Source organism: Xyrauchen texanus, chromosome 25, assembly GCF_025860055.1.
Source record: "Xyrauchen texanus isolate HMW12.3.18 chromosome 25, RBS_HiC_50CHRs, whole genome shotgun sequence".
Classification (NCBI taxonomy): Eukaryota; Metazoa; Chordata; class Actinopteri; order Cypriniformes; family Catostomidae; genus Xyrauchen; species Xyrauchen texanus.
Genome location: NC_068300.1, coordinates 6,505,067 through 6,529,244, shown reverse-complemented (window position 1 = coordinate 6,529,244; position 24,178 = coordinate 6,505,067). Strand labels below are relative to the sequence as shown.

General features: G+C 36.5%; 1 protein-coding gene across 1 annotated transcript; it reads left to right on the top strand.

Moving 5' to 3' along the window:
• The first annotated feature begins 7,103 nt into the window (after positions 1-7,103).
• On the top strand, positions 7,104-17,766 carry LOC127618346 (protein-glutamine gamma-glutamyltransferase K-like). The gene is made up of 13 exons (XM_052090709.1): positions 7,104-7,208; positions 7,765-7,956; positions 9,696-9,947; positions 10,159-10,277; positions 11,306-11,413; positions 12,339-12,516; positions 12,835-12,973; positions 13,087-13,279; positions 13,776-13,929; positions 14,737-15,021; positions 15,144-15,304; positions 16,726-16,862; positions 17,297-17,766. Exons 1-13 carry the CDS (start codon positions 7,109-7,111, stop codon positions 17,439-17,441), a joined length of 2,163 nt encoding a protein of 720 aa, XP_051946669.1. The 5' UTR covers positions 7,104-7,108; the 3' UTR covers positions 17,442-17,766.
• The last annotated feature ends 6,412 nt before the right edge of the window (positions 17,767-24,178 follow it).

The following is a 24,178-nucleotide window of genomic DNA, read 5'->3' as shown; positions in this document are numbered from 1 at the left end:
AAAACAAGCAAGAACTCCCCAAAAAAAAAACATCTGAGATGTTTCTTATAGAACAACAAATAATGCAAGACAAACAACAGTGAAAACATAAGGGCTTTATATACATAAGAACTAACAAAGTTTAAAAAGTCTCAGCTGGAACAAATCAAAGGGAACATGGAGAACAGAGACCCATCAAAAACCAAACTTCAAACTAAAAGTCTTAAACCTCCAAGCGACCTCTAGTGGTCACTAGGGAAAATGTCCCAAATATTACATAGTATTCCATTCCAAACAAAGCCTTTCTCATTATACGGGGTGATCTGGAACGTTTTTGCTCTTTCAGCATATGCAATTTACTGGAAACAGAGTATAGACCTTCCATACTACCAAATGTCTCAGATTACCCAAATTTAATGTAATACAAAGGAATAGTTCACCCAAAAATTAAACATTTTGTTTCTGTGAATTTCTTGTAAAGACTGCCCTCTAGTGGGCAGAAAACACACATGCACTGGTTGAATCATGATGCATTCATACAGTGTCAGACAGGGCCTGAAATGGTTCCTCAGATGCAATCGATGTGTGTTATTGAGTGCTAAGGACACAGATTCTCCCTAGAAACCCTTTCTTTTTCTTTCTTTCTTTCTTTCTTTCTTTCTTTCTTTCTTTCTTGCTTTCTTTTTGTCTGATCTTTAAAATGATTCAACAAGTGTTAAAGCACAATGTAGAGTCGATTACACAAATGACAACAATGCAGATCTTTTATTTTGTCTTTCATTTTGTCAACTTTTATCAAGCTATAAGAATTAGACATCAATAGTCATCCAAACAAATGTATACTGTAATAATCCATAAACAAATAATAACACAATAATTGATCCTCTGCACAAGCCAATGTACGTTAGTTAGTTTTATGATAATGAGCAAAAACAACAAGTTAAAATCATACGTGGGTTTTGGGGAATTGTCTTTTAATAATGTTTTGAATGAGGCAAATCAGATATTGTGCTTAACTTGGCAAGACAACAAAGAGATGTTTCTGTTTATTTTTTATTTGATTCTCTGTATCTTTTTTCATTTTGTCTGCCTTTCTTTCTTCCTTCCTTCCTTCCTTCAAAGAAATAACCAGGGTTAGTTTCTTGGCCTCTTATTTAGCCAGATCTCTGTGCTGTTTTTCTTGAATGTTTGGAATCAATGTGTTACCTTCTTCCCGAGGAGATATTGGTTTATTTAAGAACTGGCGTCCTGTCTCTCTTTTAGGAACTGATCATAAGATTTTAAGATCATAAGTCTGTCTTTCTTTGCCTTCCTTTCTTTCTTTTTCCTTCTTTCTTTTATTCTTTATTTCACTCTTTTTTACTTCTATTTTTTATTCTTTCTTTTTGTGTTTCTTTTTTCTTTCTTTCATTCTTTCTTTTCTTTCTTGCTATTTTATTTTTGAGTTTTTCTTTCTTTCTTTCTTTTCTTCCTTTTTTGTCTTTCTGTGTTCCTTTCTTTTTCTTTCTGTCAGCTTTTTCCTGTCTGTCTTTCGTTCTTTCTTTCTTTTTGTCCGTCTGTCTTTCTGTTTCTTATTTATATTATTTTTTTCTCTTTTTCTGTCTGTCTGTTTTCTTTTTTTTATTCTTTCTTTCTCTGTCTTTCTCTTTTTCTTTCTTTGCTTCTTTCTTTTTGTCTTTCTTCATCTCTCTATCTCTGTTCAAAAATCTGGTGGAGGTTTTTTTGATTCATCCCAGTGACCTGAATCTTTTGAATCAGTCGACCAAATTCTGATGTTTTCATGGATTTGTACAGTTTTCCTTCAATATCTGTCATCATTACTCCAGTGAGTGTCATTATGTGTATTTTATGTCATTGAATTCACTCAGTGGATTTGTTAAAACACAGTTATTCACAAGCATTTTGCAATTCGCAGCAATCCTTTATTGAAATTTGCCTCTCTACAGATCTTTAAAATGATTCAACAAGTGTTAAAGCACAATGTAGAGTCGATTACACAAATGACAACAATGCAGATCTTTTATTTTGTCTTTCATTTTGTCAACTTTTATTAAGCTATAAAAATTATATTAATCAATAGTCATCCAAATAAATGTATACTGTAATAATCCATAAACAAATAATAACACAATAATTGATCCTCTGCACAAGCCAATGTACGTTAGTTAGTTTTATGATAATGAGCAAAAACAACAAGTTAAAATCATACGTGGGTTTTGGGGAATTGTCTTTTAATAATGTTTTGAATGAGGCAAATCAGATATTGTGCTTAACTTGGCAAGACAACAAAGAGATGTTTCCAGACGTTTGTCTAGGATCATTGTAATAAAGCACTGAATCATCCTGTGGGTCCGCTGACAGAAGGATTCAGAATGACGCCGGTAATTATTTTATTTTAGCAGGTTTGTAAAATCTTTAGTAACTATAATTGAAGATACAAGGAAATTCATTCATTTAATAATTTTACATTTCAAAAGGGCTTTAATAAGCGAGGCCATGAGTCAGAAGTTACATGGGTGTGTACTTGACGTGACTAACAAACCAATTGACTTTAATTGTCCATATTCACTTAAATGAAAGCCTAATTGCTAATAAAGTTCTTTAGAAACTAAAAATCAGGTTTCCTTTCTAACCATAGAACACAAAAGTGTTGTAGATTAGTTGAAACAAACAAGACACTTTGTTTTGGTCTTGCATCATTTAATTGTATTTATCCAGTAAAGTCTCATTTAGATTCAAGATCTCTTCATTCATGTCCTGGTCAAGAGGGCAGCACAAGCAGTTTCACACGGTAACACACATATACAAAACATAAAAGCAACATGAGAGACATGATAAAAGAGGTAAAGAAGACATACAGGCCATACCAGCGATAACCGCAATACACCTCAGATCAATGATTATATAAAACTGCAGCATCTTTTCTTCAGGACAGTTTCAGTATCGAGTGTTTTTAAGGTAATAGTCATTTGCAGCTCATTCTGTACTCGGGTGCATTAAATGAGAAAGCAGTTCTAACAAGGTCTTATTTTAGCTCGGGAATAATGAAATGAATTCTGGTAGTTGGTCTTGAGCTGTAGTTGCTGGTATAACAGCAGCATCTTTTCTTGAAATATCAAATCTTGGTGTTACTTTTCATGTTTTGTGCCTCAAACTGTAATTAAAGTTAGAAATGTTGCATTCTGTCATTAGAAAATCATTTTATAAAAGAATAACAATGAAGACCGCATTTATCACCACAGTTTAATATTAAAATAATAACTGGACACGTCACCGGTTCAGTTTTTAAGCTCTTAATTGCTTTGCATGAGTTCACCGTGATGAATGTTGAGTCTGGTCTGTTCTTTCAAATGATCTTAAATCTGCAAATAATCATTAATGACTGAACATTTAATTACATTAAACCCATTCTGTGACCTCATTACTTATAAAATCAGTTTTATCTTTGGACAAATGTGCAAAAAACATCCAACGACACATTTCTAACAAACATTATTGATACACTGTAATTTTAATGTTATTTTATAGTTTGAACTGATATTTGATCAAGTATAATTCATGATTTCATCTCTTACTTTAGAAACTGAAATTAAATGTGTGTTTTTGATTATCTGGATGTTGAAGGATAGTAAATGAAATGTTTGACACTTTTGAAAGATTTGGGATTTTCTTGTTAGTAACTAATAAGTCATTTAGCATAAAAGCGTTTGCCAAATAACTGTAACTGTAATGAATTTCTCAGCAGCTCCAGACCTCAAACGGATCCACAGTGTGACGACAGCAATGAAAGAGAAAATTAAACCATACACACCTTTTTTCTGTCTCTTCCTCCTTCTGCTTTTCCCATCTATTTCTTTTGTGTGACTTCATGTAACAGACATTGTGGGTTTCAGGAAACGGGTTTGTAACGGGTAAAGATGGGCAAGACGGGCAGAACCTTCAACAAAACTTTAAATGAAACACAGCGTGTGTCTCTCTATCGATCTGGTGTCTCCGGCTCCCCTTTATCTCTCTCCCGCTGATTACTCCTCGTCACAGTGTTTATGAACATTCATTTATTATTTGCCTGATTTTATTGCTGATATTATGCACAAATAAATAAATATATCAATTCAAAACGAATGATTAAAAACCAAAGAATAATAACAGGCAGCACCGAACATAATTACAAAAATGACTGTTTTCAAAAGATCTCCTGAAGTTTCTCCCGTCTTCCGTTGGTTGAACTAAACTCACAAAATACACGTTAAAAATACATTCTCTGAAAAACCCAAATATCTTATGCAGTGTTGTTTCTAAAACAAAATAAATCAAACTGATCTTGTTTTAAGGATTTTTAGATATTTTTACAGGAAACCAACACAAATATTATTATCAAGAATAAGATTTTTGCCCTAATATTAAAGATCTCACTAGAAAACAAGAAAATTAATTCTTGATGAACAAATATGATTGTGTTTGGTAACATATGCATGTAAAATGGATAGAATTAGCATTTTAGCTTAGCGTAAAGTGACAATTTACACAAAGTTTATTTCTATTTCTTTAAGATTCATTTATTTGATGAATATAAAACAGAAAAGTAATGTCTCTCTTTGGCGTAATCCCCGTCTGGTGGTCCGAAGAAGGTGTACTTGGAACTGCGTCATATCCTGCTGGAGATAGGAGGCAGGGGCGAGGAGCACCCCGTGCAGGACGGGACTCAACAGGTGGTGGTGGGGTGGAGGAGGTTGTGTGTTAGCACACTGAAACAGCAATGTGACTTATAAAGCAGCGGCTTACGTGTGATTGGCTGGGAATTACCCCGCTAATGGTGCGATGATGTACAGCTGATAGTCTTCCCGCTAGAACTGCGCTGCGCTACATTTCTCTGTCTGCTCGTATGAATGTAACACATCAGAAGAAAGTGTTTCACCGCTGTTCAAACACACTTTGGATCATTTATTTGTATTAATGTTTTCCATCTGAAAGGACTAAATATTAAATGAAACAAATGACAATAAAATACAAAGTAATCTCTTCAGTAATCAAAATACTTTTGGAATGTAACTGTATTGTAATTACCAATTATTTAAATTGTAACTGTAGTGGAATACAGTTACTTATATTTAGTATTTTAAATATATAATCCTGTTACTCCCAAAACACTGTAGAATTGTAATATTTAATTGTATTATTATTATTATTATTGTTGTTATTGTTGTTATTAACTACTTCTCAAAATTGCTCATTATATAGATTATATTTTTATATTCTTTGTGAATATTTTTAAACAGATTTCTCTCTCATCAGACTTTTACTTGCATTTATTCATCAGATATTTCCTGGAATATTTGCAATTTAATATCTGAACACGAACAGGTGCATCTTGTTTCTCAGACAAAAAAACAAAGAAACTGTGAAATGACTGAAATAATCATTTCTCTGACACACCGTGTGTCTCCGCCTTTCTTCTGGTTCATTCTTATGAAGGAGGGGCGACTGGAAGTTCAATAAAGACGGCGGTCACAGACGTGTTGAATTGCAGCAATCAGTGGAGCGGTGACAGCAGGTGCTTCAGAGATTCACACACAGGTAACACTTTCCAAAAACTTCATCAGGACTTCTTCAATTCTTAGAAACGACTTTAATGTCAACAAATGATCTTTTAAATGAGCTTAAATCATTCATTTGATTACTTTGGTAACTTTATTAAATGTGTAAATGAAGAATAAACACTTAATAGTGATCTATTAAATAATGTCATTATTATGTTATTAATAAAGTGTTAATATCATTATATCATCTAAACCTGAACTTTTTAATTGAATACTTTCATATATTTGATATGTATTTAATATTAAATTGGCATGTATGTGAGACTAATGATTTATTAATCCTCTGGTTTGTGTAAGAACTTTATAATCTTGAAAGTTATTCACGGTTTAAAGCAGCACGCTCGAAGAATTCTCCAGAAAGACAAAATAAAAGCACAGATTTGTTGGTTTATTGTTTCTCTGAATGATTTAATGCCGTTATAAGTTTCTTACAGTTCAGATGATAATTTCTGAACATTCAAGATGTTCATTATGATTTGATAATTGTCTTCTGAGATCGATTACATCACAGCACTTTATATCAGTGCCAGAATCACTGAACTAGGATAACCTTTGACCTTTATGTGTAGTAGGAAAGCAATGTGACCCATATTTATATATTTATATATTTATATCAGCTTTATGAGTTTGTAAGTTGTGATTATGTTTAACCCTGTACAGCGGGACACATGAAACTGTTTTTAGTACCTTTAGACAAACTATAAAAAGAAATTAACGTGTTTTATTTTATGTATCAAATTTGATTCATGTTTAAAGGTCGTTATCCTCCTGAACAGCAAATCATTTTTGTGTTATTAAGTTATTTTTAGCCCGTTCATGCTACAGGGGTGAAGTTTGGGGTATTATCAGAGTATTTTCAGAGATACTGAATGTTTGAGAGTTTGGCCATGACAACTTCCTCTCCATCACAGTTCAATTCAGCACATCAAATACAATATGAATAAAATATTTATTTTTTATCATATGTATTTTATGCACCAAACGATATTTTGACAGTTAAAAAGGGAAACTGTAAAACTTTTTTTCATTGGATCTCAGGAAATGATGGAAAGATGACATCATCACAGATATATTCATGTAAAATTATGAGATCTTTATAATGACATGCTGCAAATATGAAAATACACAGAAATATTAGTTCATACTTTAATTATATCTTATTAAATGTTTATGTCAGACTTTTCAAATCTCTTTTTTGTGTGAATGTAATGAAAGTTATCTTGTGTCATATTTGATTCGTGATTTTAAAGTTTTTTTTCAATAAAATAATGAACAAAATTTGAATCAAGCACAAGTTGATTATATTCAGCAAATACTCATTTTAAAATATCAGTTTTTATATAATCATTACAGTCACTTTTACTTTATTAAATTAAGCTGTTATTTATGTTAACAGAAGAGTCACTTTTCAGACAAATCAGCCGCCATTTTAAATAGATTGATATAAACATTGAAACCACTTATTTTGTTTTATGGGGTTAAAGTCTTTCTCTCTGTTTACATCTCATATATATTTCAGTCCGCTTCTAGAAATGTCTTCTCCTAACCCAAATCCTACTGCTGGTCCAAGTGTCAGCACACCTGCGTCAGCTCCTGCGCCTGCATCTGCGTCTGGGGCAGCGATGGCTTCAGGTGAGGAGAAAATATTAAAGTTCTTGTAGTGACTCAAAAGAAGGTGCTAGCAACAGCAAGTTCATGGGTTTGATTCTCAAGGAATCCACATACAGATCAAATCTATCTTGAATTCCCGTAACTCACTCCGAATAAAAGCAGAAATGTAATTAAAAATGTAATGTTAATATTTATTAAACATTTGAGAAACTTTCATTTCAATTTTGCAAAGTTTTGGAAGTGACGACTGCATTTAAAGCGAGAGTTCACCCAAAAATGAAAATCTTGTCATTGTTCGCTCATGTTCATGATGTTCCAAATAGTGCTGCCACTTTCAAAGTTGTTAAATAAGGATTGACAGGGCATTAAATGTAGCATTAAAGGAGCCCTTTGCAGTCATGTTTACTTTTATTGCATCTTTTTTCCATTCTGAGAAAATGAATGATGACGAACATTCGCCCTAACATCATCTTTCATGTTCCTCTCAAGAAACCCCCGAAAATAACAGAATTAAACCAGCTGTGTGAACGTGTCACGCATCTCTTCATGATCTCTCACTATTTCTCCTCTTTCTCAGACTCTCTTTTGACGGTTCGATCCATCGACCTCCTGAAATCCAAGGATGGACAGAACCGGCGAGAGCATCACACAGAGAGTTACTTCAGCCCAAAACTGATCGTCCGCAGAGGACAAACATTCCAGATGTGGATCGAGCTCTCGCGACCTTTTAACCCCAAATCTGACAAACTTCAGCTGGACCTGAACTTGGGTGAGTGTTTGACTGCCGTCGGGATTCACTCAAACACGGAAATCAGCGAAATCCTGATTTACCTTCATATGGTGCCACTAAAATCAGAATCTCCATTAAAAGTATTTTCAGAGTTCAAGATCAGCTCAACCGGCGGCATTTGTGGCATAATGTTGCTCAGCCACTGGCGAAGAATTAGTAGAGACGGGGGTACAGGTCCCTCCCAATGCTTAGTAGGGGTGAATTGCCCCCCACAGTCATGCGTCTGTCCCTGTTTATAGATTTTTAATCAACGTGGAAAATAAATGAACGAGGAAGAGAAACCGGCAAGACTTGCAATGACGTCTGTCATAATCCCACAAAACCGAAGTTCCCCTCCTTTTGACAAGTTGGTATCGCCCAACACGGACTGACAACATGCATCAGTACTGCGTCCACTCATAGTCGAATCTCTCTGTGATCGATAATTCATTATAATTTCATGCACCGTTATATTTGCATGTTTGTACGTTTAATTGAAATAAAATTGAAACTGTGATTTGACCTGAAATAATCAAAACAAGCAAGTACAGCGGCTTGTGTATCTCAGCGAGTATTGCCGCTGACTATCACATCTGTCAGGTCTCCTAAGCAACCAAATTGGCCCGGTTGCTAGGGTGGGTAGAGTCACGTGGGGTAACCTCCTCGTGGTTGCTATAATGTGGTTCTCGCTCGCGGTGGGGCGTGTGGATGCGCTCAACAAGTCACGTGATAAGAAGCGCTGGTTGACGGTCTCAGACGTGGTGGCAACTGAGATTCGTCCTCCATCACCCGGATTGAAGCGAGTCACTACGACACCACGAGGACTTAGAGCGGATTGGGAATTGGGCGTTCCATATTGTGGAAAAAAGGGGAGAAAATCCTCCACACCCCCCCAAAATAAACAAGTGCGCCCCCATTATTTATACCATGATCAATGGAAACATGAGTGAATATTTCACGCTGCATATATATTTATACTGTATAGAATAAGTGCTTTTATCAAATGATAAGATTCCTGTTTCTGACTGTAACCCGGAACATTCCTGTAAGGAACAACAGCACAATAAAAGACTTTGGTCAAAGCTGCAGACATGAAAGGATGAGTTGTGTTCCTCGTCGGAGGTTTTCATGACCAGTTAAATCAGTTTCTTGACAGAGAAAGAAAGATTAATCCTGAACATTTTAATGGTTACCTCAATTATCAGCTCAACTTTCTGTTGAATCAGTGAAACTGACGAATGAATTCACGGCATTGCTCGTCTGATTCCTGAAGGATATGAGTCACGTAACATTTGGGTTTGGGCCAGGACGAGTTATGACATCTAATCTGCTGATAATCTCTTAATCTCTGAATACAGTTAAATCATGAAGACGTTCAGCGGACGGACGGACTTATTCATGTTTATGAGCTTCACTGTTGCTGAGATGAATGTAAAGGGGAAGTTCACCCAAAAATCATTTATTCAGCTCACGATGATTCAAATCCATCTGACTTTCTTTCCTCAGAGGAACACAAAAGGAGAGGTTTAGCAGAATGTTGTCACTGCTGGTGTCCCGTCAAGCTCCCAAATGGACAAAAATTGTCCCATAAAAGTGATCAAACGACTCGTGTGCTGTATTTCAAGCTTTGTGTGAAATTGAAACGGTTAAACCGCTAATAATCTTTCCCGAACACGTATCACATGAACGATCACAATTATTTGTAATATCTCCGTTTCTTTGTTTTGTGTTTGATGCAGATTACATCTTCACGAGCGCTCGGGGGATTCACGTCACTGTTCCATTAGTAGATGTTCTGGAAGACGGCCGCTGGGAGATGAAAATCATCGAGCAGAAAGACACCAAGATCAAACTGTCAGTCAACTCCTTACCGACCGCTCCTATTGGCCTATATAAGGTCTCCGTGACGACATACTCATCCAAGGGCGGTTCGTCTTTCCCGTACAGCGCAAACAATGACTTCTACATGCTGTTCAACCCCTGGTGTGAAGGTAAGGACTGAAATACTTGGAGTAATATGGAGTGGTGGTGGTGTAGTGGCTAAAGCATATAACTGGTAATCAGAAGGTCGCTGGTTCAATCCCCACGGCTGCCACCATTGTGTCCTTGAGCAAGGCACTTAACTCCAGGTTGCTCCGGGGGGATTGTCCCTGTAATAAGTGCACTGAAGTGACACTGTCTCTTTAAATGTCTCTCTCTCAGATGACTTTGTGTATTTGGATAACGAGGCCGAGAGGAAAGAGTATGTTCTGAATAATATGGGCAGAATTTACTACGGAACCGAGCAACAAATTGGAACCAGAACTTGGAATTTTGCGCAGGTGAGAAATTTGCCGACAATGAGCAGAAACTCGTTCAGCAGCTTCAGAAATATTTCTCCACACTGAAATTATTGGGAGTTTTTCTAAATAAATCTTACTGGTTTAAAAGTAAAACTGACTTAAATTTATGACATAAAATGTATTAAAGTGAGGGATTAAATTTAATGAACCCTCCAATGGTATTGAAACATTTGTATTCGTGGAAGTATCAGATGTGATAATGATGATGATAATGATGATGATGATGATGATGATGATGATGATGATGATGATAACATTGCTTCTTCCCTGAAGTAAGAACAATAGAATTATGAATTTCTTTTGGGATTTTATGCATTTCTAAATTCGACCATTCATTTGCTCATCCAAATAATTACATAATGTTTTTTAAAAAAAGTAAAAAGTAAAAAACCTGCACTTTTGAAACATGAAGAAAATATAAGAATATGACATAAATTGGCGGCAGATCTAGTGAACAACGTTTAAATAACATGACTTGTAAATCATGTCACGCCAGTAACAGCCAGTCGACGGACACTAAATGTAGTCTGATGACTTGTTGTAAACTAATATGCATTTGAATATATATTTAGACATTATAAAACTATTATTTGTCAAAGTTTTTGCAGTTAATGTCATTATGTTTGCAATCAAACCTGACCATGGTGTTACAAAGACACAGAATAAACATTTTCTACCAATCATTTATTTCAAACATAAAATTATCATTTTTTAATGCATTAAATGTATAATAATGTCAAGAAAATGAACATCAAGAACTGCAAAATACTGAAAATTCAATTGGAGGATAAAACAGAAGAATCCGAGGAAACATTTTCAGTTTCTCGTGTCATCGGTGTTTAATAACGGCAGCGACATGATCAAACACACGCTCCAAATCACAATATTACAAACTTTCATTTGAAGTATTTGGAAATAAAAAGCAGCTCACAGGAACAGAAATAAAGAAAGTGTTCTTGATCTTTATTGCTTTAGTTATATTGTATCATTTGTGTTATTTGTTTCAGTTTGAGGAGAACGCTCTGGAAGCCTGTCTGTTGTTGTTGGAAAAGGGTCAGATTGCTGTAACGGCGTGGAAAGACCCTGTGAACGTGACCAGAGTGATATCTGCGCTGGTGAGTCGTGTGGAAAGTCATAAATGAAGAAATCCTGGATTTGACAATGATTTTTAATCTGATCTGATTTTATGATTTGATCGATTGAAACACAAATCTGAGATTGAACTCATGAACATGTTTAAGAACCATTTCTTTTCTTTTGCAAAACATTTATAAATAATAATAAATTATCACTATTTTAGATGACATTTTTATAAACCTTCAATAAAACATGAACTGAAGCACAAACTGCAGTTCTGTTAGTCGCTACTAAAACCCACTTTCTCAACGCCCCCGTCTCCCAGTTCGGTGTCTTCGGCGACACCGTTGACGACTTCGCCCAGCAGTTTTCGGCGGTTAAGAAACAGACGGAGGACATCTCTCACATCATGCCGCGCTGTTTTAATTAGGGGGTTTTGGGGAGGGTTACGTGCAGTCCACTCAACAGATCGCTAGCACCTGACTCAGCAGTCACGTAACACGGGTTAGTGCATGCCGTTTTGAAGTGGGACCCCTTGTGTCACTACAATGGACACAACAGAAGGGGAACGTCATGGTTACTGTTGTAACCTCTGTTCCCCGATGGATGAAGGGAAACATTGTGTTCCCCTTGCCACATCACGACCCCTAACACTGTAATGCGCCGTAACCTTATTCAGTGCAAAAACCTCTCTGACAGATGCTCGTCCGCTCCCCTTTATACCCGTATGTCCGGGGGCGGGATATGGTCAAGTTATCAAATGAATTTTATTGGAGCGCTTGAATTGGTCATCAAGAACGACTATTTATCAAAACAATAAAGATGATTTGACATTATCTGCACACACCCTAATTCATATTTATGAGTTACGCCACTTTGTGACATCACCAAACCTCTCAAACTGCCACCACCCCTTTTTAAAGCAGAGTGACGCCCATGTTTTCACCCTTTTTTCTGTGACAGGTGAACTCCAACGATGACCGTGGTGTGCTGCAAGGCAATTGGTCAGACAGCTATGAGGGCGGGACTTCCCCCACAGCCTGGAGTGGGAGTGGTGACATCCTGAGACAGTACTACAAAAGTTCAGGAACACCTGTCAAATTCGCCCAGTGCTGGGTCTATGCTGGAGTCACTAACTCGGGTAAGTTAGTGACTAAAAATACAGACGTTTCCAGAAACAAACGTTTCACCGCGAGCACGTGTTGCTAACGTATGCTGTTGCATTACTGTGGCAGTAACAGACCTCAGTACTCAAGGGGGCGATAGAGTTACCTTCCAATGTCTGCGCTTTTAAACTGATTTGTTATTTTGGTCGCTAGCTACGGGAATCAATAGCACTTGAATACTTGTGTGTTTTGGGAATGTAAGATCAGAGGCAATACTTTGTCCCATTTACAAGCCCTTTATTCTATTTCTGTGGCCAGAATTGTTCATGGCGATGTATATTTCTTTCTCTCAGTCTTAAGATGTCTTGGAATTCCTACTCGTTGTGTGACCAACTTCAGCTCAGCTCACGACACCGATCTTTCCTTGACCACAGACGTTTATATTGATGAGAATCTGAAACCCATTGAAAAACTGAACAGTGATTCTGTCTGGTAAGATCCAAATGACTCGACCAACCCAATCGCCTCAACGATCATACCTTTCTTTTTCTTTGTGCTAAATGATGTTAATACCAGCTTTGTTTTGGAACTTTCTCTCTCTGTAGGAACTTCCATGTGTGGAACGAGTCCTGGATGTCCCGTCCGGATCTCCCAGAAGGTAATGGGGGTTGGCAGGTTGTGGACGCAACCCCACAGGAGCAAAGCAAGGGATTCTACCGCTGTGGCCCGACCTCGGTCACCGCTGTCCGAAAAGGACAAGTCAACCTGAAGTACGACACTCCATTCGTCTTCGCTGAAGTGAGAGCTTTCATATTTACATTCAATCTTGTACCCTCATTTGTCTCTTTTACTAACAAAGAATGAATTGTGCCCAATGAGGTTTATTTGTCTAAAATGGCGGCCCTCATGTGCGGACCCTCTCCATGTAGAATTAAACAGCTTTTATAAGATTACTGAAATGACTGGAGTCTTCATATGAATGTGAATGGTCATGATGTCCTTCATATATTGCATTCACGTCTTTACGAGTTAAAATGACTGAGTGCACCTTTAAGACAAAGTTTGCCATAAAAGCCATATTTAAACCAAACACTTATTACAATAGTTAAAAAATAATCAAAAGTTCCAAAAATGTTGTAATGTGGCCATATTGTATTTTATATATTGCGTCTAATCGAGTTCGGTTTGTGGATAGTTCATGAATATGATGCGGGTTTTGCGGTAATACCGTGTTATAAAGTGGTGCAACAGTAAATTGGCAGCTACTGTAAATGTTGAGTTTTGTTTGTTTCAGGTGAACAGTGATAAAATCTTCTGGCAGCGGAAAGCAGATGGAAGTTTCACTCAAGCCAAAATAGAGAAGAATTCCATCGGCCGGCGCATCAGCACTAAAGCGGTGGGATCGGACCAACGTATCGAGATCACGAACCTCTACAAATACCCCGAGGGTAGCGAAATGTCTATATGCATTAACTCTGTCTCAACACAGTTGCTCTGCTCTGAAACTGAGTGAGATGAAAACCTAAACGGCATTTTAAAGCATCATTTAAAGCGCTCTCAACACAAAAGCTGTTCTTAAAAGTTAGCGGGTACGCTGTTCTCTGAGAGGGGGGCTTTTCCCCGGACCAAGCTTGAAAACACCTTGTTTAAGACACTCCATTTTACCCAAAGTCTAAAGCAGCATCACATGGATCCTTTATGTAGAGAAGACATTGTGACGAGCGCAGCGGAAAAAACAACCATCCAAGATGGCCGACAAGTACAGCAACATAAAAATGATATATTATATTATAATAATGTCGTTAGCTAACGTCAAACACTATAAGAATCAACTGCAATACTATTTGTGTGGACATACTTGTTGCTTTTGTGGAGTGTGTCAAATCAGTCACTTCCATTTTAGTTTGGATGATGCCTTTGGGTTCCTTCAGACCGAACATGTTTTCAATTGTTTTTCTCTGTAAACTTGCTAAATGGACATCTTTGACCGTTGCGTCATCTCACAGTTTCTTCATTGTCTGCCGCAGGAATGTCACATTTATACTTTAAAAACGCATCTTAAGAAACTCCAGCTCTCTGTTCTATTCTTTGAGCATTTTATGCATATAAACACGTTTAGTCTAAATAGCGCCTTAGAAGGCAGTAGACAGTTGCCAGCAAGCTTCTTCCTAGGGTTCAGAACGGAGCTAAAACTTCAACTCTTGAATGACAGCAATATTTCACACTTCCCTTCATCTTGCTTTCACGTCCTTCAGGTTCAGAGGAGGAGCGCATGGCTGTGGAAACTGCCAGTCAATACGGCTCCAAGCCGACGGTGTATCCCTCTCCCACCGCCAACGATGTGACCATTGAAATCGTAATGGAGGGGGCGGGACCTCGTATCGGTGGTGATGCCAAACTGTCCATCGTTCTGAAGAACCAAAGTTCAGTGCAGCGCGCTACAACTCTCTTCTGTGAGGTGGCGGTCATGTACTACACTGGAGTTCTGAAAGCTACCGTAAAGAAGGAGCAAATTCCTGTCGTCCTCAAACCGCGAGAAGGTGAGGAGCAGAACAGTTCGTCTATTAAAACAAAAGCTTTTCAAAAATTGATATAAAATATATAAAACCAAGACTACAAAAGGAAATGTTAAATATAGATTTCTGCTGCTTGCCTCCTTCAGTCAAGACCATTCCTTGGACACTGCCGTATCGGGAGTACATAGACCAGCTGGTGGACCAGGGCGCTCTGATGCTCACAGTCACTGGACGGGTCACTGAGACCAGACAGATTCTGGCCACCCAGTTCAACTTCAGATTGCGCACACCAGATCTTACTCTAACTGTAAGCGAACTTTACTTTCTTTATCTGGATCTGTTGGGGAATGATTTAAAGATGTTTTACCCTCATTCTCATGTCAGTCTAGTGTAAGATGAAGATTAAAAGGTTTTACACATTTAATGAGATTGTATTTCCATTGCAGTTCAGAACAATCCTGAAATTGCAACGTGTAATTTACACATTTATAATATCAACCAATAAAATCATACAGTCACTATTAGATGTTCAGATTTGGTATAACAGTGATGAACAGGAAGTAAAAGGCGATTCTGAATTCAAGCCGAATTGACCTTTAACTCAAATGCTGGATATGAATTGTAAATATCTACTAGAGATGTGCACAGATAGTCATTATTTGGTTAACTGTTGAACGCCCCTTGTTCAGTGTAATAGAGGTCTTCAAACTGACCCGTGCCTGACGAAAGCAGTGTTTTGGGTCAGTTTCTGGATTATAAGACGGGTTTGTTCAATTGAGACTCGTGTTTCTCTGTGCGCTATAATTCCTGTTATTCTGAGTGTTTGATGCAGATCCATTAAAATAATAGTTTCTTTATTCCCGAATCCCGTCTCCCAACGAATTACCAAATAACCATTCGTGAACCCGAATATTGCAAACGGTTCCCGTCACATCCCGAATATCTAGTGGTGAGGATTTTGATTAAAGTGTCTTTTGAATTCATTCACCAAAAAGTTTATTGACAATTTTTGCAGATTAAATCTTTGCACGAGTTTTGAACGGGTAATTTGCATTGAACAAAAATCCAGAAGAAGTTTTAATAATCTAATAATTATCTGCTGAGCTTAACTTTTATCAAACTATAAAAGGACAACAATACTAGCCCAAACACAATCCTGCATTTCAATAACTTCCGTTTGTCATTGTAATTTGGGGTCATCACTCACATTCATCATTTTTCCGCTCCTTTACGTGTTGAACGAGATTCAGCCAGTCAACAATTCCCAATTCATATTAACAAACGCTGAAGAGAGAAACATACTGGGGAACAAGCAGAGCTTAAAACTGTCATCAATACCCGGACAAATATGAGTTTAAGAAGCATGTCACCATCACCAACAGATGAAATAAAGCAGCGTGCACACGTGTCATGAAAGACAGTCAATGAATATTGTGTAATCTTGAGATGTATTAATAAACATCTGCTGATGGTGCTGGAGTAACGTGACCTTCCTGAACTGATGCTACGCTTGATTTATGGCAGGATATGAATTATACAAATCAACAATTCAGTTTTCACTAGATCAAATATTCATTCTTGAGATCAGTAATTAAGTGTTCAATCAAAACTGATAAAACCCATAAAAAACATTAAAAAACATAATTATTGATCCGTAACTGTCACAATTATCGGTCTTTCACTCTTGTTGAAAATACTGATTGTGTAATTGTGTTTTCACTCTTTCAGGCTCTCGGGGACGCTGTGGTGGGGAAAGAGTTGACAGTCAAGATCACTTTCCAGAATCCACTGCCACAAGTGCTGAAGAACGTCTTGTTTCGGATAGAGGGATTGGGAATGCAGAGCGTCAGAAAGATCACATATGGGTTCGACACTTTATATAATTCAACGTTTTGAGGAGTGATATTGTCCTGCACTTTACACTTCATGAGAACTTGTCTGCTAAAAAATATGATTTGATAGAAATTAAAGTTCTTAAAAGAGTGAAAAACTTTCAGTTTTAAAAATTAAAGTTTATTTTCTCTCGCTCTCTCTCTCTCTCTCTGTCTCTCTCTTTCTTACTCTCTCTCTCTTACTCTCTCTCTCTTTCTTTCTCTCTCTTTCTTTCTCTCACACACACTCTCTCTGTCTCTCTCTCTCTCGCACACATTCTCTCTCTCTCTCTTTCTTACTCTCTCTCTCGCACACTCTCTCTCTCTCTCTCTCTCTCTCTCTGTCTCTCTCTCTCTCTCTGTCTCTCTCTCTCTCTCACACTCTCTCTCTCTTTCTTACTCTCTCTCTCTCTCTCTCTCTCTCTCAGTGATGTGAAAAAGCTTGAAACAGTTACATTGATGGAGAAGTTTGTTCCCACGTTACCTGGCGCTCAGAAACTCCTCGCATCGATGGACTGTCGTCAACTCACTCAAGTGCACGGAGTCACAGATATTGTGGTCAAACCAAAGTAAATAAAAACGACTATAGTTTCAAGACCTTGTTAAACATTTTGAAGAACTTTATGTAGATTTTAATGTACAGATAAACAGTTTTCAGCAATAAAGGCATGTTTACTTCATATCCTGTCTGTTGTGAATCTCTCGTGTTTATTTTCATTGTAATTGTTGAGCGGTGCAGATTATTGGCAATATCAGTAATACAGTTCATGTCTTTATTCAGATGCTGTCAACATTAGCTACAGTATTTTACATTGTTCACAGCTTACAGACGGGAGACAAAATGGTCTGAACACATTTTTATTAACATGCAGAAAATAATTTATGAGAAAACAGGAAATTTCTGAAATTGTACATTTTCACTGTATTATGAAGAAAGTTGCAATCTGTAATTACATCAGATTTTAAATGAATGTAATCATATTGTTTTAAAAGCTTTTAATATATTCAGATTCTTATCTCTAAAAAGTTTCTATTATTAGTGGTGTTTGCTAACCTCTTAAACTCAAAGAGGCGCAACATCGTTTAAGCTTAAAATGCTCATGTATACATAAATCAGGCATACGGGTATCATTCATAACCATCACTTCTGCATTAATATGACTTAAAACAGTCGCGTCACAAATAAGCGCCACCTAGTGTTTATGTGGTAGAACTATTTAGAAAAATGTAAAACAGCACTTAAATAGACAAATCATATATCAAATGAAAGCTCTTATTCTCAGGAATGTGACTTTATAGTTTATTTGTTGCACTAATACCAGTTTAAAAGATTATCAAAAGAATCACAAAGTGAAATATGGTGTTTATAAGACATCAAATACAAACGTCTCTTTTATGCACCGATAACTGCTGCGGTAAATCCCAAATAGATAAAAACTTTATATCTTCTCTAAACAATGAGCTATTGTTGACTTGTCTGTGAGCTTGCTTGCGTGAATAATCCAATGTTACGTTTTAGATGTCCAGAACTAAATATGCAGTGCCGCAGGAAAAGCATGCAAAACAAATCATCAGAAATATACAGAAATATACATGCAGCCCTCCGCCGGGTAGTGTTGTGGCTGAGTCTGTCTAGGGGATCTTAAATTGACCCACTACCCCAGTAAAGGCACATTTCTCTTCAGTTACAGTATCAACACTAGGGTGACCACCTGCTAATAAGCCCAAGGGGGGACAAGGGGTATGTTTCTGAGGGACAATGTGGGACACTGCCTGGCGCGGCGGTGCCCCCACCCCACGGGCAGACTCACTGATAGTGGTTTACCCATTTCTAGCACATACCACACATGGTATATTAATAATGCCCTATTCCCCTAAACATGTGTAATTGCTGATGTATCCTCATGAATAGGCCAACCAATGTGTTTTTTTTTCTAAATAAAGATTAATAATATTTTGAACATTGAATGAATTGAACAGATGCACTTCCACTTACTGATTTACTTTAGCTATTTAATTTTATTTATTTTTCATTACAATTTATTTACTTTAAATAAATTATAATATAAAATTATAGGATTAACAGGAATTGTAGTTGCTCAACACCACAGGAACAGTAAAAAAAAAAGTCGCCTGACACATTAAAAAAATGGCAGAAAATTATATATTTTTGGAAATTAGATGTTTATTAAGCCTTGGATCAAAACCAAAAAAAATTATTTTTTTTGTTTATGATATATTTTTTGTATCACATTTGATACATCAGGCTTTTTGGGAACGTTTTGCTTACAACAGTGTAGATTTTAGATACAAAATATCTATTATGCCTTTAACAGTTTGAAAACATAGAACATTTTAGGCAGTTTTTCTCTCTTTTTTTTTTTTTTACATAGATCTTTTTTCCAGTCCTTTTATTTTACTTTGTGGTAGTCATAAAGTAGATAACATTACTACAATTTGACATTACTGTTTAGACATAAAGCACCATTAATACCTGCAGTATCAAATTTGATACACAATTTCCAACACGATTTACTTGTAATTTAACGATTAAATTATTAAGTAATTATGCATTATTTCAATTCAGAAAGTGTTAAATTAATTATATCAGGCCCAATCAATATTATTTTTTACCTTAACAACTTGAAATTAGCCTTTATTTTCCTGCCGAAAGCGTCTGGCTTGATCCAATCGCAGCCGCCATTTGAAAAGCTAAAAAAATCACCCCTCTACTGCCTGCCGTACAGTGAAATTCCACAAGATGGCGTATCGAATACACATATCAAAATAGATACAACAGGTTTTCAAAGAAAGTATTGCTCTCACCGATTCAATATATGTCTTAGAAACTCGTTTATCAAATATGATACGTGCGGTTCTCACAACTCCAGAGGTTCGCGGAACGAGAAGGGGGAAGAAGGATGGTAAACTTGCATTTTAGTAAAGGCAGGCGCAGGAAAAAAAACTGTTCAGTGTTCTGGGGACACCTTTAGGACTTTGGGGACATCTTTAGGATTCAAACCTTTTCACCAGCATCTGAATCAAATAAAGAAGAAAGATAAGAGACAGAATTAAAGCAACGATCATTTTTAGTCACAAATAGCTAACACACAACAATTGTACATCCATGAACATAACTCTAACATTACCTTTGTTTGTTGCCTCTCGTTGCTCATTCAGTGGTCTTCTGAGGACTTTCAAGCAATCTTCGACGGAGGCGGGGCAAGCACATCCGTGACAATGGCTTCTGCAATGTCCGAGTCCGGATAAACCGTTTGGGCTAGCTTTGTGCCACAATCTCCTGCCCGATATGATGTAGCGTGTTGGACAGTGTGATACACACTCGTCACCTCTGCAGCAGTCACTTTGTCAGCTAGAAAGTCGTTTTTAGGTCGGAGGAAAGCATCCATAGATTTGGATGTCTCTTTCTGTTGGACACGTTTCTTGTGAGTCTCCGTGAGTCTGTGTCGTTTGGCATCGTATTCCCTCCATGTCCGATTGAGAAGGACGTTTTGCAAAGGACAGCACCTATTTCCTTCCTAAAGGCAAGGAAATACAGAAGAGCTGGTTAGTTAATATAAGACGAGACCATTTTACAGTTACATACCAGTCAAGAGTGTGTAGCCGACATTTCCAAAGTACAGACCTGATCGAGCCATAAGCGCCAACCGGATGCAGAGCGTCTGAAAAATGGAGCTAGAATTTGCAATAACGCAGCGCTATTCATCTGTCGTTGATAGAACTGCATTACATTTTTTATTATTATTCATTTTGTACAATAAACATCCATACTAGCTAAGATAACATCTGTGGTTATCCAAAATGAACAGTGGTAACGTTAGAAAAGTAAAAACTTAGAACATGTTCAAAAGAACTTTGAACGTCACTTTCAATATACCAGTCCTACTCTTAGTTGGTGTGGAGTCTCTGCTTTCCTCATAGAGCGGTAACACTGAGCTTTCACTGAGATCTCATTTGTGGCCCTGATTTTACCTGACACTTTTACAAACAAAATTACAAACACATTACATGCCAAACATTTATATTAGCGTGATTAGTCTGCTGCTGGCTGGAATGTAAAAATAATAGCACAATGTTAGCCATAACGTACTAGTTCAGGCTATCTGAACTTACCTTCATAATTGCAGAGATAAGACAAAACATAAAACTTGAAACCTTTCTCAAGCTTGCTCTGTGGCGTTGTACTGCACATTTGTACAGTGAATACTAAATTTTGGCAACTCCAGCAAACAACGAGAAAATTTAGAAGACTGCCATAATCCCATTTACCTCTGCTTTAAATCTCCCCAACCGGAAACGCAAGAGCATCCTTGCGTCAAACGCGGAAGTTATGCGTGCATATAGCCCATTGTACCCATCTGGGATTTTCAGTACACAGATGGCGCGCTAGATGGAGCTCTTGAGGCAAAACCAGTGAACTCACGAGTCAGGACAAACACGAATTAAAATTGCAGAAGAAGATGATAAACAGCATCCGTGACGCAACCCACAACGACATTGAGTAGATCTGGATGAACTCCTCCCTCCTCGAACTGCTAGATGCATCCATGAAAATCCACCCAGATCTCCTGATCTCGATGATCTCTCAGTGTTAAAGATAGTAAACACGCACTTGACACGACCTCCCAACTACACACACCACTGCCATACTTTTACCCAAAATTAATAACCAAAAACAAAACACTGGAATATTCTTCCGGATGAATTCACAATCTAAAACTAATAAAACAAATCAAAGTGAGGGGAAAAAAACACACAGATTCTCTCACATGAAATCTCCGAGCTAGATCTCCTCATCTATCTGACTCACGCGAAACGGAAGTGTATGGAGCCCCAAACGTGCATAAATAATAAATAAATAAATGTAATAATAAAAAAATAAATAAAGGAATAAATGTCTTGATAAAACAAATATAATTAGTTTTTAATTAAATGTATTCCTGAATTGATTATTGTATGACTTTATTCCTTTATTATTTTCTATATTTATTTTTAACTTTATTTTTATTCTTTTTAACTTTTAATTATTTATTCATTTATTTTGCATATTTTTTTATTTATGTGTTAATTTATTTTTTATATTTATTTATTCCCACATATATTTATTTCCATATTTATATATTCCCATATTTATTTATTTATTTATACATGTATTTATTTTTACTTTTCTGTGCGCAACATGTAAATGAGGGAGGCGGTCCTTGCGGAGCTCCAGTGCATCATTGGTCGAGAGCTCAATAGTACTTATCGGAAGCAGATGGACGTCCCACCTTAGCACCCCCTGACTCACACAGATTTAGAATATGCAGGAAACGTTTTGCAGAGAGTTTAACAATCCAGGATGTGCTTCAACATTCATACCAGCATACAGCTCTCCTAAACCATCAATAAGCACCTCTACTCTAAATGAAACAGTCATATGATGCGTGTTATCGACTTCATTCGCATGTCGCGCAACTCTCTAGATATATGTGAAGAGTCAGCTGTAGTTTTTTATTTTATTTTTTAATTGCAGAACTTCTATATACATACATACATAAACGATCAGGGAAATGAAGCATGGTTGTATCTTTTACAATGAACAATCATAACAACAGTAAACAATATTATGGATTTGCGGACATCAAAATATGAATTTATATACACAGAAAAAAAGAAAAGCATAAGGTTAAATCATATAATTTATGAAACTTGCTCATTTTGTGGATTTGTTGAAGAAACAGGTCCCCATTTATTTTGTGATTGTAGTATAACCAATAAATCTTGGATTGACTGAAGCTCTTATGTTTTTAGCCCCACAAATAGCTTTAGTTTACACGATATATATGACCTAATGTCACATCAAAACAAGTCCAGAGTAATCGAGCACACGCTTCAGTCTACAATAAGCCAATGGTAAGCAGGCCCCGCCCACATCATTATCATACAAGAGACAGAAATGTAAGAATAAATACAAACATAAATAAATGTGGGAATATTTAAATATAGAAATAAATACATGTGGGAATAAATAAATATAAAAATAAATGAATGCATAAAAAAATTAAAAAAACAAAAACAAATGAAAGAATAAAAAAAGTTTTAAAGAATAAAAATAAAAAGAGAAAATAATAAATAAAGGAAAAAAAAGTCATACAAAAATAAATTCAGGAATAACTTTCATTAAAAACTAATTATATTTGTTTTATCAATACATTTATTCCTTTATTTATTTTCTTATTATTACATTTATTTATTTATGTATTTATTATTTTTGCATGTTTTGTCCTCCATGGAAGTGCCACTGAACTCTCTCGCAATTATCTTATGCGTGAACTTTTCCAGTTCACACCATAGGCTACTTTTGCGCAAAGTTTCGTCACAGAGCTGCAGCTAAAAATAAATAAATCCGTGAACGATGACTGCTGTCACTTCTCAGCGCCGCACTTCACTCATTCATCACGTCGCCTTTTTTTCCTTTCTCTCTTTTTCTTGCACCTTGAACTTCCGAGGTCAAAGTACCCAGTTCTCATCATCAGACTGATGCTCCCCAAAAACACAATAAAAATAAACAGACATTGTATGATTTGTTTTCCCTTACACACACGTTATTAAAAAAACCTTTTTATAAACATGTCTCATATATGAACATGAAAAAAAACCAAAGTCCATCAACACTTTGATTTTGTATGTGTCTGTCTTTTCAGACACAAATACAAATAATAAAATCCTCTTCTCATAAAAAAAAAATGACAGTTATACACTTAGAAACCCAAACATTTATCCAGGTGTCTACATACAGAAATATACAGAAATATACAGAAATATATATATTATTGACTAATAATGATCCAAAGTTCACAAAGGGAGGATCTCAGCTGTCTAATGACACCAAGATTGAGCTTCTAGTCCACTCAGAGGCCGAGATATTCAATGACAACATGGGGGTGAACTGAACATTACACTGAATGTCTATGGACGAGCACATCTGTGAGGAAGAAAATAGTATTCGTGCCATCTAGTGGAATAAAAGAAAACTTTTTGGAGGGAAATGGGATGATCGGAACCGAAATTACATGCTTACAAATTTACTACAACAGAAAAACAAAATAGATTCTTTTCATCATAAGATTGTAAAAATATACAAAATGATTTATGAATAATTGGAGTCTTTTTTATTTGGGGTGTTCTGAAACAAATTAGACTGTTTTTTGGCTTCAGTCCAAATTATGTGTGAATGATGATCTTTTAAATTTGAGTGTGAAACATTGATGAGTTAAAGGGGCTAATGCAAACATCATTTATTGCTA